Consider the following 13537-nt stretch of genomic DNA (forward strand, 5'->3'; position numbering starts at 1 on the left):
CCTTCAACGGAATGTCACCGTTCCGTCAGGATAAGTTACATGCCGTTAAATGAAGGCATTCACACACAACATCAACGGCACGGGACGTTTTGACGTACGGCACGTGTAAACGGACGCAAGAGAAAAGTATTTAACTTATCCTGACGGAACGGTGACGTTCCGTTGACGGAAGCTGATGTATCGTTTAAATCGCGCTTTATAGTTAGCGAATACCTGCTGCTTGTTGACCGACCAGTCCTGACGTGTATTGAAACTTTACTGCTCTGATTAATGATTTAACCGCGAATGGATCCTGTCGCTAGAAAAATCAGTCCGACCCTAAATATCACAGAAAAAAAGGGGGGAAAAAGCAAATTCATTCGATTCTGATTTATGAGCGATAGTTTCTTAATTCGCATCTTTGACGGTGAAGCGGATAAAATGACAGTCAGTTCCCGGTTTCATTCACCAATTGTTATATACTTTTAGGGGTAATCTGTCAATTTTAAACTTAACCACACATTGTTATCAATTTATTCGATGTGTTTCAAAGAAACAGTTTAAAATTACATGAAACTATATAACCTCACTTTTTTGACAGTTCCGAGAGCTTGTCTAAATAGGTTAGAGTCCACAATAGTACGAGAAACTGGGTTCGAGTCGCTTTTACATTGAAACAAGTAGGCTGAGCTAACCCACACCATTTTTTACAGCAAAACGGCAAGTTACGGTTGGTACCCAAAAAACTTTCAATAACCTACCGTCAACCAGCATCTTTTTAAAGCCGCCTAGCCGCCTTTTCGTATACTGGGAATGAAAGCGGGACAAATCTAGAACTTTTATACAAAACAACATTATTCACCATGAGTGATACTCTCTTTGTTTACTTTCTCTTTCGATTTTCACGGCGTCACTGTAGCATTTTTCACTTATTTTTTAGTACAGATCGAAAGACGATGGTTTTGACTAGCATATTATGTAAATAGTTGAGGGATAAATATTAAAGCGTCCGAATTATTAACAGAAGAGAAAGTAAACAAATAGTCACTCGTTGAAGAAATGTATTTTTGAAAAAAAAAACCTCAAAAAATGTGTTTAACGAAACGAAACAAAACGAGAATACCGTTTCGTCAGAGTGTATTTAAGGAAGGTTGACGACAACTGTCAAAAATGGAACATTAGTTGTCTGTTAGTGTCCTTCCAAACGAACAAAACAACCATGGATTTGAGTGGTTCCATATTCGTTTAGAACAACACTGGCAAATAATTGTTCCATTCTGACAGTTGACACTTTCTTTGCGTACACTTTGTTTTTGACGTACATCATGGAACAGAATTACTAAAACACTTAGCAGACACCAGTCTAAACAACGACTTCAAATGAGTAAAGTGACAGCATAAATAGGACAAAAATGAGTTCAATCTCCTGTATATATAGGAATCTTGAAAATCATACAGTTCGGCAACGTTCAACTCGCCGGCGGCTTGCCGAAATATCTTCCCACGATTGTCGCCAGTGGCGCGGCGGCTGCGATTCTTTCTTTCTCTCTTCTCCTGCCGCCGCGCCTACTGCGGTCGAGTCTTGTTGAGACGACAACAACGGCAACACCTCCACCGGTTGCTCTTTCCGCTCTATCCATCATCACGAGAAAGGCCGGGGAATCTCGTTTGAGCGTTCAAATATTGTTCTAACGTGAAGGAAATAAATGTTATTAATATATCGACATGGTCAAGAAAGAAATGGACGAAAACTTGAGATCAGGTGATGCGTTCAGCGTAGTGGTGGTTTTATTCTCTAATATGTGCCTTTCTTATGTTTTTAGTTATGTGCCTTTCTTATGTTTTTAGTTTACTTGATTCCTATAAAATGCTCTTAATTTATCAATTTTAGGAGTGTTACTTGTACCTGATTTTTTGTTCCAAATGCCCAAATTTTGTTTTCATGATTTCCTCTAATTTTGCTTTATTGGTCTTCTGAAACATTCTTCGATTCCTATCCTAGAGTCACGCAATTAATAGATAGCTATTCTTTGAAGTTTTACATTTAAGAAGTTTCTTAACATATCGAATTATTGATTAGTGAAAAGCGGTTTCCAAAGTAAGCGTACGCCGAAAATCTCATCAAAAATGTGTCTCGAAAAGATGTCAGTTGCTGCTAGAGGCGATTATACGTCCTATTAAGGTAGAATCATTCTCATTAGTATCCGACAGCAACTCAATGCCAGAATTAAGCTACCGTCGGATGCACGATTTGTGTTTCTGACCAAACATCTAGCCAAGCGTGATGCCCAGTAAGTCCAGAGATCCAACGAAATTTAAGCTTGGCCTATCTGCTACATTTCTCCACAAAGAAGAAAATCGGGTTACACCACATTGGCGCGATAAAGGCACAAAACCTAAATTAGTTATGGAATTTTCTTTTCGACTTGATCTCATCAGCATCCGGCACTGATTTGCTACCAGGACTAAGCTAGCACCGGATAGTCCTGCACCTCTGGACGGAATCGAAACATAGGCAGATCAAAAATGCTAAGCAATTCAAATTACGGATGCCTTATTAGCAACATAGCGAGTATGGGTTGGGCTTATGCGACAAAATAATTTTTTTCGGTCAAACGTAAAAGGCCCTAAACCTTCGATATTGTTTGTAAATATACAAATATTTCATTGAGCAAGTCACGTGTGTGTGTCGGAAACAAAAAATTATAGTCAATAATGAAACAAATATTTAAATACATTTTCTAAAATCTCGTATTCTAGCTTTAGGAAGAGCTCTCGAAAACGGAAAAGTATTGATTCCGGAAGAGAAAAAAATGCATTCTTCGGGACAAATTACTTGAAAGTACCATATCAGCAAACAATGCAGTCTGGTCGATCCGTTAAATATTGTTTGTTTATTGTACCGGTCACGATGTAGATTTTAACAGTAATTGCGTCGCATTCAAATCGATATCCACCAGCGTTGGTATCCGCAAATAATCAGCGTACCTAGATTACAAATTTTTGGATTTCGGTTTAGGCTTCATATTGACAGCTAAGCTTGAAATAGATAGAAAAATAGAATTGTTTTTAGGGCATAAAGGGAGTAAGTACGCTCAGTACAACAAGAGTTATAAGCATTCCAAATCTTACAACAATTTTACTCTACATTTTAAACAACTTTTAAATATTTTCATGGGCATTCTTGCATTATAAGGAATCCATGCTTTACGCTTCTTAGGCTGCGAAATAAAACTATAAAAATACAGTGATGATCCCTTCTTACCGGCCCCTTTGGTGTATTTTAGGCTGACAACACCGGGACAATTTTCTGCTTTCTTTTTAATAAATTGAACCTGTTAAAATAATCTTCCGTTGTTCCTAGACACACCTTTATAACTATTTCTTGATATTCGATGTAAATTGCCATTAAGGGGGTCTGAGGAAATCGTGTGAACACTGCATGTAAATTCAAAACCTCAAACCTACAGCCGGCATGGGTCACGGCATCAAACACTTAAGATTTGCTATACCATCTATCATACGAGAATGCTTCTGAAATGGTTTTCAGCGCTAATATTTATAGATGCGAGAAATTTTGACATTTCGCTATGAAAGTAATTTTAAACAAACTTTACCAAAAAAATCATTAAATATATATTCTTTCAATTTATAAAAAAAAACAAAAAATTGTGTATGGAGACTGTCATTATTTGTTGCACCACAGAGAACAGACATCCATGATCGAACAAAAATATTTAAAAAACGTGTGTAAACATTTGAATTAATATACGATAAACACTAGCGCCGCCACACCAACCTATCCCAACTATCCGTCAAATCCATTCCGGAACCGGTTCGAAATCCTGAATGGATTCAGTATGGAATCTTACCTTAAAGAAAACAACCGATTCCGACGTCCATCTTCAGCATTCAACTTGTGTAAAATCTCTAACGATTTCGAAGGTAGTTGGGATGTCCAAATTAGGTGCGCTATTGTCGTCATGTTTTTTGTGGCTGAGTTCGACAGAATTGACAGCGGTTATTCCTCTACCCAGTCAAACTATTCCGGAACCGGTTTGAACTTCCAGTATGAATTCCAGCTCAAATGCATCAACCGATAGAGTCGGAATCGGTTGTTTTCTTTGAGCAAGATTCCATACTGAATCCATTCAGGATTTCGAACCAGTTCCGGAATGGATTTGACGGATAGTTGGGATAGGTTGGTGAAGCGGCGCTAGTGTTTATCGTATATTTATTCAAATGTTTACACACGTTTTTTAAATATTTTTGTTCGATCATGGATGTCTGATCTCTGTGATGAAAGCGTTTATCTTCAACTATAGCATCATCAATGTGCACTGACTATGCGAAGCGAGACTCGAAGAAAGAGAAGCATTTTACGCGCAGCGTAATTCGTAGTACGGGTAAATCTCTTATTTGGTATACTAATTTTTTTACCGGTGGTGTATAAGGAAACAAAAAAAAAATTTTCAATTTTCAGGAAAATTCGAATAGCGCTCTGCACTTACTTTCAGCAATTTAAAGTGTTCAAGTTTTATTTTCGATGAAATTCTCAAAAATGACTACGTATAGAGAGTATACAGCCATCTACATATTTTTTTTAATAAAAATACCTTTAGAGTATATGTCGTAAATGTCAAAATAAACAACTTAATTGCAGAAAGTCAGCCTCTGTCAAAACATAGAAATTATCTATATCAATTCAATATGGCTAAATATTTCCCGGAATCCCTTGCCGAAGAGTCCAAGCCTGCAGCCATGATACATACCCACAGCACTGAAGATATCTTTCCTATTTATTCTCCGTCGGCCTCTATCCGTACTTAATGTCTATCGCCGGCACCAGAGAGGTGACTTCACCATCTGTATCCCCCTAAGTATCATTCCAGCAAAATATGAACGTGGACCGACGGTTTTACATCCCTTCCGAAGGACGAACACGTGACTAAATAGTTCTTTCGCTTCAGAAAATCTCAACGTGTATTCTGTCTCTGACGCATTTATGACCAGTGCAATTCGTTTTGCTTCAACCGTCAGGCGGATGTAAGTCTTCGCCATTGTTTCAAGATCACGTGCCCCGCCGTCGGTGAAGCCAAACAGCTGAACAGACTTCCGGATCAATCATTCAACTGGCCAGCAGCCTCCTAACAATCGTCTTCTAAATTGGTATTGATATCAAGTCTTCTGTAGAGATGGGCCTTCCGTCTCCTCCAAACAGCTGCTTCGACTTATTTCACAACTATTCCGTTCAAGATTTGCGGCTGGATGCATGAAATGAGCGGAAACCAATTACCAACCTCCTTCGATCGGATGTTTCAAAATTGGTTTGTTGTGCGTATTTGTTTGCAAGCATCGGACATAAAAATAAAGGGTCTCTGTTAGTAGTACTGAACAACATAAACTGATTAAATCGCGCTGAAAAGGTTACAAGTATTTCCCTTTCTGTATCGTACAGTTTTCTCGGGGGATATAATGATAATAGAAACAAATCTGCTGCGGACAAATATTTAAAATGTTCCATTATTTTATTGTTCGGTTGGTGTCCCATATTGACGGTTTTGATCGAGATAGGCTGAACATTCTCATTATTTATTTGTTTATTCTTCAGTTTTGTAAAATCTCGCAATCTTAAACTTCTAGAGGGCACATTTACATATACGCCTCTGAAGGTCAATTTAAAAGCCAGCTGTACACCAAGGTCCCTGACGACTGAAACTATTTCAAGTAGTTTCCCTGAGATAGTATAACAACACGAAATTGGTTTGTTTTTTTCTGCGCGTGAAAGGAATTATTGAGCATTTGTGGTCAACGATAGTCAACCGATTTCGAGTACACCAGTTACAAAATTCATCTAGTTGTCGCTGTAACTCAATGCAGTCCAATTCAGATCGCACAATGTGAAACAGTTTAAGGTCATCTGCATAGATAAGTTTGCATCCCGATGAAACGACATTACAAACGTCATTGATGAACAAGGAGAACAGCAAGGGTCCGAGATTACTAATCTGGGCACGAGGCACCCAGTCTGTCTATCATCTCCGGTAGGAGCGAACGATCGAACGCTGCTTTAAGATCAGTATAAATAGTATCTTCTTGTGCTCCGCATTCTATGTTTTTAATACAATGTGAAAAATGAGCTGAATTCGTGGCTGTAGATCTACCTGCGAAGAACCCGTGTTGATCTGTCGATATATGTTTTTTTTCCCGAAACAACACATTGCTTACTAGAATTTTGAACAACTTTGAACCCGCACAGAGAGAGGGTATGCTTCGATAATTGACTATATCCTGCTTATCACCTTTTTTAAAGACAGGAAATTGGTTATTGCTGTACCGGGATTTTGATATAACTTTTTTGGTTTAGACGCTAACCGATTAGAAACAGCTATGAGTACACCACCACTCCCTTTTTACCAGCAACAATTGGGTCACGATCGTTACGATAGACCGTATATCTACATTATCATATATTCTGTCTAATCTCAGCTTTTTTGGCATCTTTTGCCGAAATATTAACAGCTGAGATTTCAGTAAACAAGATTTTGGCTGAAATCTCAGTAAAAGTGACGTTTCATAGCTGATACTCGGAAAACACTCCACCGAAAATCAGCTAACAAATCTCACTTTACTGAGATAGCAGTTTCGAAATTTACTGATTACACGGCTGTTGGGAAATTTCCGAGCCAAATTGAGTGTGTAGTAGGCCCGAACAGCTGCAGCGAATTGATTTCTCGATAAACGTATGATTGGGGCTCAAAAGCCAACTGTCAAAATTCACTTTTGGGGAAAAGCGTTAATCAGTCGAGATTTCGTCGTTCAGCAATGTTTCTGTCAGGATAATGACATCGTGCTTTGCTTCGGATACAGCTACGAACAGCTCATCGAACTTTGTGCGTAGTCGTCTCTCGTTCTAGTAGAATACCTTAGGTAGCATTACCTTTAGGAACAGACCGACTGGAGCCCCGAAAATGACTTTGAGGGGGTGCAGTATCAAGGGCAGGTTTTCGAAAGACTGTTTAAAATTCAGATTGATTTGTTAAATGCAAGCACTTCAAAATTCAACGCAAAATTGCCGTGGATTTTTCCGACAATATAGGGAAGAAATTGATTAATTTCATTCAGCAAAACAAAAGATATGAATGTTCGAAAGCTACACTCTTGTTTTTCCGAAATAGTGAAAAAGCTTCCCCATAAAGAAAGGTTGTTGGTAATGACAAGAGAGAGAAGATCATGAAGCCCCAAAGATGCAGAAAGTTAGCAAACAAATAGTTCCCCACCGCCGAAAGATAGTCTGCACGCGCAGGAGATCAGACGGAAGTGTGAAATGTTTTGTTCTGGATATTCATTGGAAAACCCTAAATTGTCATCTGAGAATCTGGGACATCCGTTATATTTAGGAAAATAAATCTTGAGCGTTTTTTCAAAACGTCACATCTGCAATGAGTTACTCTCTTTGCTTACTTTCTCTTTCGATTTTTACGGCGTCACTATAACACTTTTCACCTATTTTACAGTACAGATCGAAAGACGGTGGTTTTCATTAGCATATTATGCAAAGAGTTGAGGGATAAATGTTAAAATGACCGAATTATTAACAGAAGAGAAAGTAAACAAAGAGAGTAACTCATTGCAGATATGACGTTTTGAAAAAAACGCTCAATAAATCTGCGACATGGCAGAAAAATCTGTGATTGTGGCAACCCTGTTGTCGGGCTCTTCAGAATAATAGGTTCACTTCGATGAGCCACCCCGTCAAACCATTTCGAAATCGATCCAGGAATCATGAGGGAACGCTGTATGAATTCCAGATGCAACAACCGATTACTGGATCAGTTAATCTAACATTACCGGTCTACCGAGAAACGCCAGAAAAGATCAACACCTATCAAGTGCGAAATCTTGAACATGATCTTGTGAATAATGTCTTTGCGCCAGGACTAAATAAAATTTATTTAATAGCTGAGCATCGTTTTTAACAGCTTCCCATACCCGCACTTCCCGTAAATCGAACCGAAAACCACACCACCATCAATCCGCCATTTTATGCGCATGAAACGAAAAAAACTCCCTTAGGGAAAAAAGCTTTATCTCTCGTGTTCTTGATGGTCTCTCTTTTCACCCAAAACCGATTGGAACTCAAAAGCTCTAGAATTCGGTTTCAACCCTCCACGAAATTTTGCAGCTCTCTCTCTCACACCGAAACGCTCTCTTACCCATGCGGAAGAGCACCTTTCGGTTCCATTCAAGAATTTGCCCATTGTCATTATTAAATTTTGCTCTGTCTGGTGTAGACCAACCAGAGTTAGAACCTGTCGAAATTTTAGGATATTCCGTAATATTTTCGAATCAGAATCGAACGGCTCAAATTGGAATATCAGCCGAATAAAAGAGTGACGAAGGAGAATTTTGCGCATCAGAGCTATCAGAAATCGGTGTAGACTAAAATAGGAAGATCCCCTACGATAAAGGATTGCATGAAAACGTAGAATGATTACGTTATTAACCGTCGAAGAGTAATGCAAACATTTCTAATTAAGTCGCAAATTTCTCTCGGTTCACAACACCGATGTTAATCAATTTAAAAAATCCAATTCGTGTTTTGTCCAAAAACGTCACGCGAACTCCCCTGTATACAAAATTCTGTCCCAAATCTGTGAACACATATCGAAATTCTCCACTTACATCCAGCATCCAATCGGCGACGATCCGCCGGGCACTCGCGTTGATGTCCTTCTGTACAACGTAGTTGGGGCACTGTTTCACTCGATCTTCGGCTTTCAGCAAATTTTCCAAACACCGATCGTCTAGAAATGTGGGATCCTTTACCGCCGTATTGAGGCGCACTTCCATCTGCGCCTGCTGCAGTCCTGCGCTACTACTAGTACTACTACTGCCAACGTTCTGGTGGTGCTGCTGTTGGCCGCCTACTTCGTTCTCACTACCTAGCTTCTCCGTGCACAGCAAGTCCATTTCGGTGCCCACGCGGTTTCCACGCGACCAAAAAGGTGATTCTTGCACCGAACACAAATACCCACCGCACAGAAATTCGTGATTTCTGAATTTTTTTCACACTCACTGTCACTAGCTTCTCTTCGTATTATACTTTCCTTTTTCACTGTACAATTTAAAAAAAAATCTTCACCTTTTCTTGCCACACTGCTATCACAATCACAAAGTACCGGTTCACTTGTAATTCAGCGGAATGTCCTTCACTCGAACGTTTTTAACTCAACAGTTTTCCTTCGTGTACAGAAGCAAAAAATAAACAACAGTTCAAAGATCACCTAACGGTACTCCACTCACAATAACCCAACAAAAACTTCACACTATTGTTCCCGAAAAAAACAACGACCAGCTGATTTCTACCCGTTCCAATCAAAGTTATGCGTTTCCTGATCCCGAACTGTTCAGACACTGTCAGGGACCCCCACTCACTAAACTCACTCGCTTTCGGTAATATTTTGTTGTTGTTGCCTTTTCTGTCGACTGTTACTAGTTGTTGGTTTTAGTGTTGCTGTTGTTGTTACTGTTGCTATTATCGCCGGGACTGACAGTCTAGTTACCATAGAGAGGGTCCCCCAAACCAAACGCGCACACACACCGTTCACAGAGACAGGTCCGAAGCGTGAGAAGTCTGTAGCGAAAATGCGAAAGGCTAACCGGCCTGCCAGCTGAAGATGTACTACACTACTGCCTCTTTGCCGCTGAGCAGCAGCAGCAGGTCCTCTCCTTGTCAAAAAAAAACCCGTGTGTGTAGTGTGTATCACAAGTTGGGTTAGCTGGCTTAAGAATTTGCACAAAAAGAAGACGGACTAACGAATGAGAGACGTAGCGGACGGAGAGAGTGAGAGTTTCGTTGCTACAAAAGCCGGTCTCGCCGATTTCGGTTGTTGCGACGACGTGTGCCGGTGATTACGCAGTTGGACTACGCAAAGCTCCAAATTTTAGGCTCCGAATGACATCTTCCCAATCAGCTGCTGCTACTCGTAGAATCCCTTCGAAAAGTAAACACCACTTTTGGTACTAGCACGTACGTACTACTCGATAGATTCCGACCGACCCGTTCAGTATCATAACGTGGAATGTGATGTGAGCTAGAGACAAACGTTGCGAACCTCTGCTGACAGACCTCTGCTGAAGTACAGACGGATTTAAAAATGAAAACAAACCGCATGGTAAGCCGGTTACGCACACACCCACACGCACAGGTTTTAACGAAAGTGAGCGATAAACGATTCGCCGGTGTCCGTAGGAGGTGTATTTTCACCACGTTGCGCGATCCACCACCATCGTCGACCAACACTACGAACGAAAACATATGTTTTGCAAATAAACACACCAGCTCATTCATTACATCATACACTAACCCATGCGCAATCACTCAGCTTTGCTATCGCACAGTGAGCAGTTAAAAAAAAAAGAGCGAGAGAAAGAGAGGTGTGTCGTATATCGTGTGGTGGAATTTTCTTGTTTACACTTTGCGTTCAGCTGTTCGGGCAGCTCTTTGTGAATGGGAATCAAACGTGGTGTGAAAAGGCTGCAGTTCTCAAAACGTCCGCTGAGCGCTGCCGTGGTCTATAAAACAACGATAGAAATTCGTTGCTGTGGTGAGAACGTGTCGAGGTTGAATGTAAACGCAGAAAAATGTCATATTCGGAGTCTAAAATATGTGTTATGTTTGAATAATTTATTAACGACAAAATTATTCGGATGAAAATATCTTTTAATTTATGCAACAATCAACCTATAAATTAAGCATATTTTAGTGTTAACAATTGTTTTAATTTTTTTATCAAAAAAGGGAACAATAACATTTTTATTGGAACATTGAAAAAACTTGATTGAGTTCAATGAATATATTTATTGTACACCAACTAACTATTTTTACTTAATGAATTTGATCCATATTTTAATTAAACAGATCTTGTTTCTGTGTGCACGCAATTTTCCTCAAAATTTTGTCCAATAATAAAAGAAATTAAGAAAAATGAGTTCTGATTTTGCTGTTATATCGAAAGTCGGTCATAAAGAGAAGATGTCCGATAAAAATTGTAATTTATTAATTTGTTTATGTATTAACAAATTAAATGAATAGCCCAGCTTAATTATGAGAATTATTCGTAAAATAGTTACCAAGCAACTTGGGAAGGATAATATTGGCAAAATGTAACTTGCTGCGATGCACACAGTTTTTCTAAAATGCTGAATCTTTTTCGACTTTTATAATAACACTCTCGCGTTTGCTCCACACCATGAAAATTCCGAAATCAGAATTAGTGAGTAAGATTTGGGCCTGCATTTCATAGTAATAAGCGTGTGTTGCTTTTAAGAAAAGTATACATCGTTTTCGAGTCCCAAAAAGCTGTCCGGTTTATCACAAAGTAACTTGATGGGCAACTGATCGTTCAAAAGTAAATTTTTGTTCAAACGAAAGGGACATTTTAACTGCAACTGTGTCGGAACATGCGCACCTTCCAACAGCATCAAGAGATGCTGCCAAAAATGAGTTTTTCTGGTCAACGACAAGCCCTGACTCGGCAAGTTTAATATTAATCAGTGTGTTCATTTAATAGTATTTCAAGTTGCTTCCGTGCAGTATCTTCATGGCGTCGCCATATGCTGTTGCGGGTGTATCAAACTTTACAAGGTAAGGATGGAATTTTTTTTTTGGTTGTTGTTCTTTGTAGTGGCGAAAAAAGGTTCGACGACCTAGCTACTTGATTCAAAACCGATGCAGTTATTCTTCCGATTCTTAGCCAGTGCCACATTTCAGAGCTATGCTGTTTGCTGGTTCGTCGCTCAATTTCTTCAGCATCTTTCTTCGAGAGTTACAGCATCAAATTTTGGCCTATTCTCCTCAAATCTTCCCGAGTTTTGGTTTCGCATTTGATGTCGAAATTTTCTTGAAGAAAAATGCTCTTGTTGTGGTAAAAACGATTTGGTATTTCTGTTTTCTTGCATGTGAAATTAACACCACCGCGAATTTTATTTAATAAAACTTTACGAAAACATCAAATTCCTTTGGAGTTCGTAGTCTCGGCATATCATAATTCCTCGTCATACGTTTACCATGGTGTCCGGCCATTAGGCCGAAGGCCATAAGGCCGAATGGTCATTAGGCCGAATGGTCATTAGGCCGAATGGTCATTAGGCCGAATGCTTAATGGAGAGGAGGGAAAGGGATCCGAAAAAAAGGGATCCGAAGCTTATCCCATACAGCTTTCGGAGCTTCTCGGTATGAGCTAAATTTTCGTATCTCGATTGAACGAATCTCGTATTGTTTTCATTGTCTGGATATCATAAATATTTTTTATTTTCATTTGAGGTCCGGGCACACGGATTGAAGCGATGCGGGGTAGCCACGTTAGGCGCTATTATAATTTATTTTTTACATTACATCGGCAACAATGTCCGGCCATCAGGCAGAAGAATGCTAAGCACATAAAATCTGACTGTAATTAAAATAATCTGTTCTATGACAATTTAATCAATAATGCATTATAAAGTCTTGTGGAATGGGAACAATCATATTTTCTTCTTTCATATTCTTTCTCTACCATTTTGTCTCACCCTCTTCCACTATCTCTTACTTTTCTATTTTGTTCTACATTCTCTCTCTCTCTCTCAAAATCTCTAATTATTTCGCTAACTCAATTAATTCAAATCACTGATTATCCTTCTTTTTAATATGAGCTGTTCTTTCAAATTATATCCTGTGCATTCCACGACTTCTATCCAGCTAGTCAAATTACGGAAGTTGACCTAGATTACAATTCACATTCATAAAACATTGTATACAACTTTTACTAAAGTTCAATCTCTTTAATTCGATTACGGTAATTAAAGCGGATAACTTATTCTAGAAGTTGTCATTGTACATGCCACTAAGTTGCAATTTTTTTAGAAGGCATGAACAAAAACACTGTCGGATCAAATATTTCACCAGAAACACGCATATTTATTTATTTACTTTTTGAACTTTCTACCGCATGCAGCGAAGCCTGTGTGATGCGGCTTTGCCGCATAACCGAGGCCAAGGATCCGAAGCAGCGTAAAGCTGCTGAGGATGCGCCGGACGAGGTGGCCGCCGACCCGCCGTCGGAAGCGGCGGCCCCTCCCAAGCGAACTTGTGATCTACTCGTTTGTCCGGATTATTCAAACATATGGGCTATTAATTAGTTTAAGTCCGACGGAGCGGTAGCGATGTCGGACATCACCCTGATTGAAGCGATGTGGCGTAGCCACATGCGGCGTCCATTTTATTTTTTATTCCATGCAGTCAATAAATCAGTAGCGAGAAATGAAGTGTAAATATGCTAAACGTTATAATTTTAAGTTAAAAAAAACTCTGAATAAATCACCCTTTATTGAAAACTGATCATTCTTTTCCGTTCCAACCACTTCATCTATCACTCTCTTTGGTTTATTTGTTCTAATGGCCATTCAGCCTTTTGCATTAGGATGAATGACCATTCGGCCTAATGGCCATTCGGCCTAATGACCATTCGGCCTAATAACCATTTGGCCTAATGACCATTCGGCCTAATGACCATTC

At 39.4% G+C, this 13537-nt stretch overlaps 1 protein-coding gene across 2 annotated transcripts in view; it reads right to left on the minus strand.

The window, feature by feature from the left end:
* The window catches only part of LOC131683317 (G1/S-specific cyclin-D2), a 236240-nt gene extending 226570 nt beyond the window's left edge, over positions 1-9670 (minus strand). The window contains exons 1-2 of one of the 2 annotated variants that reach the window (XM_058965192.1): positions 9546-9560; positions 8665-9222 (exon numbers count right to left, since the gene is read on the minus strand). In XM_058965192.1, coding sequence (XP_058821175.1) covers positions 8665-8952 — 288 coding nt within the window. In that variant the 5' untranslated portion in view covers positions 8953-9222; positions 9546-9560. Of the gene's footprint in view, positions 1-8664 lie in introns of both variants that reach the window. The other variant, XM_058965181.1, reaches the window with a different exon arrangement.
* Positions 9671-13537: the final 3867 nt, after the last annotated feature.

This window comes from Topomyia yanbarensis, chromosome 1 (genome assembly GCF_030247195.1).
Source record: "Topomyia yanbarensis strain Yona2022 chromosome 1, ASM3024719v1, whole genome shotgun sequence".
In the NCBI taxonomy this organism is placed as follows: domain Eukaryota; kingdom Metazoa; phylum Arthropoda; class Insecta; order Diptera; family Culicidae; genus Topomyia; species Topomyia yanbarensis.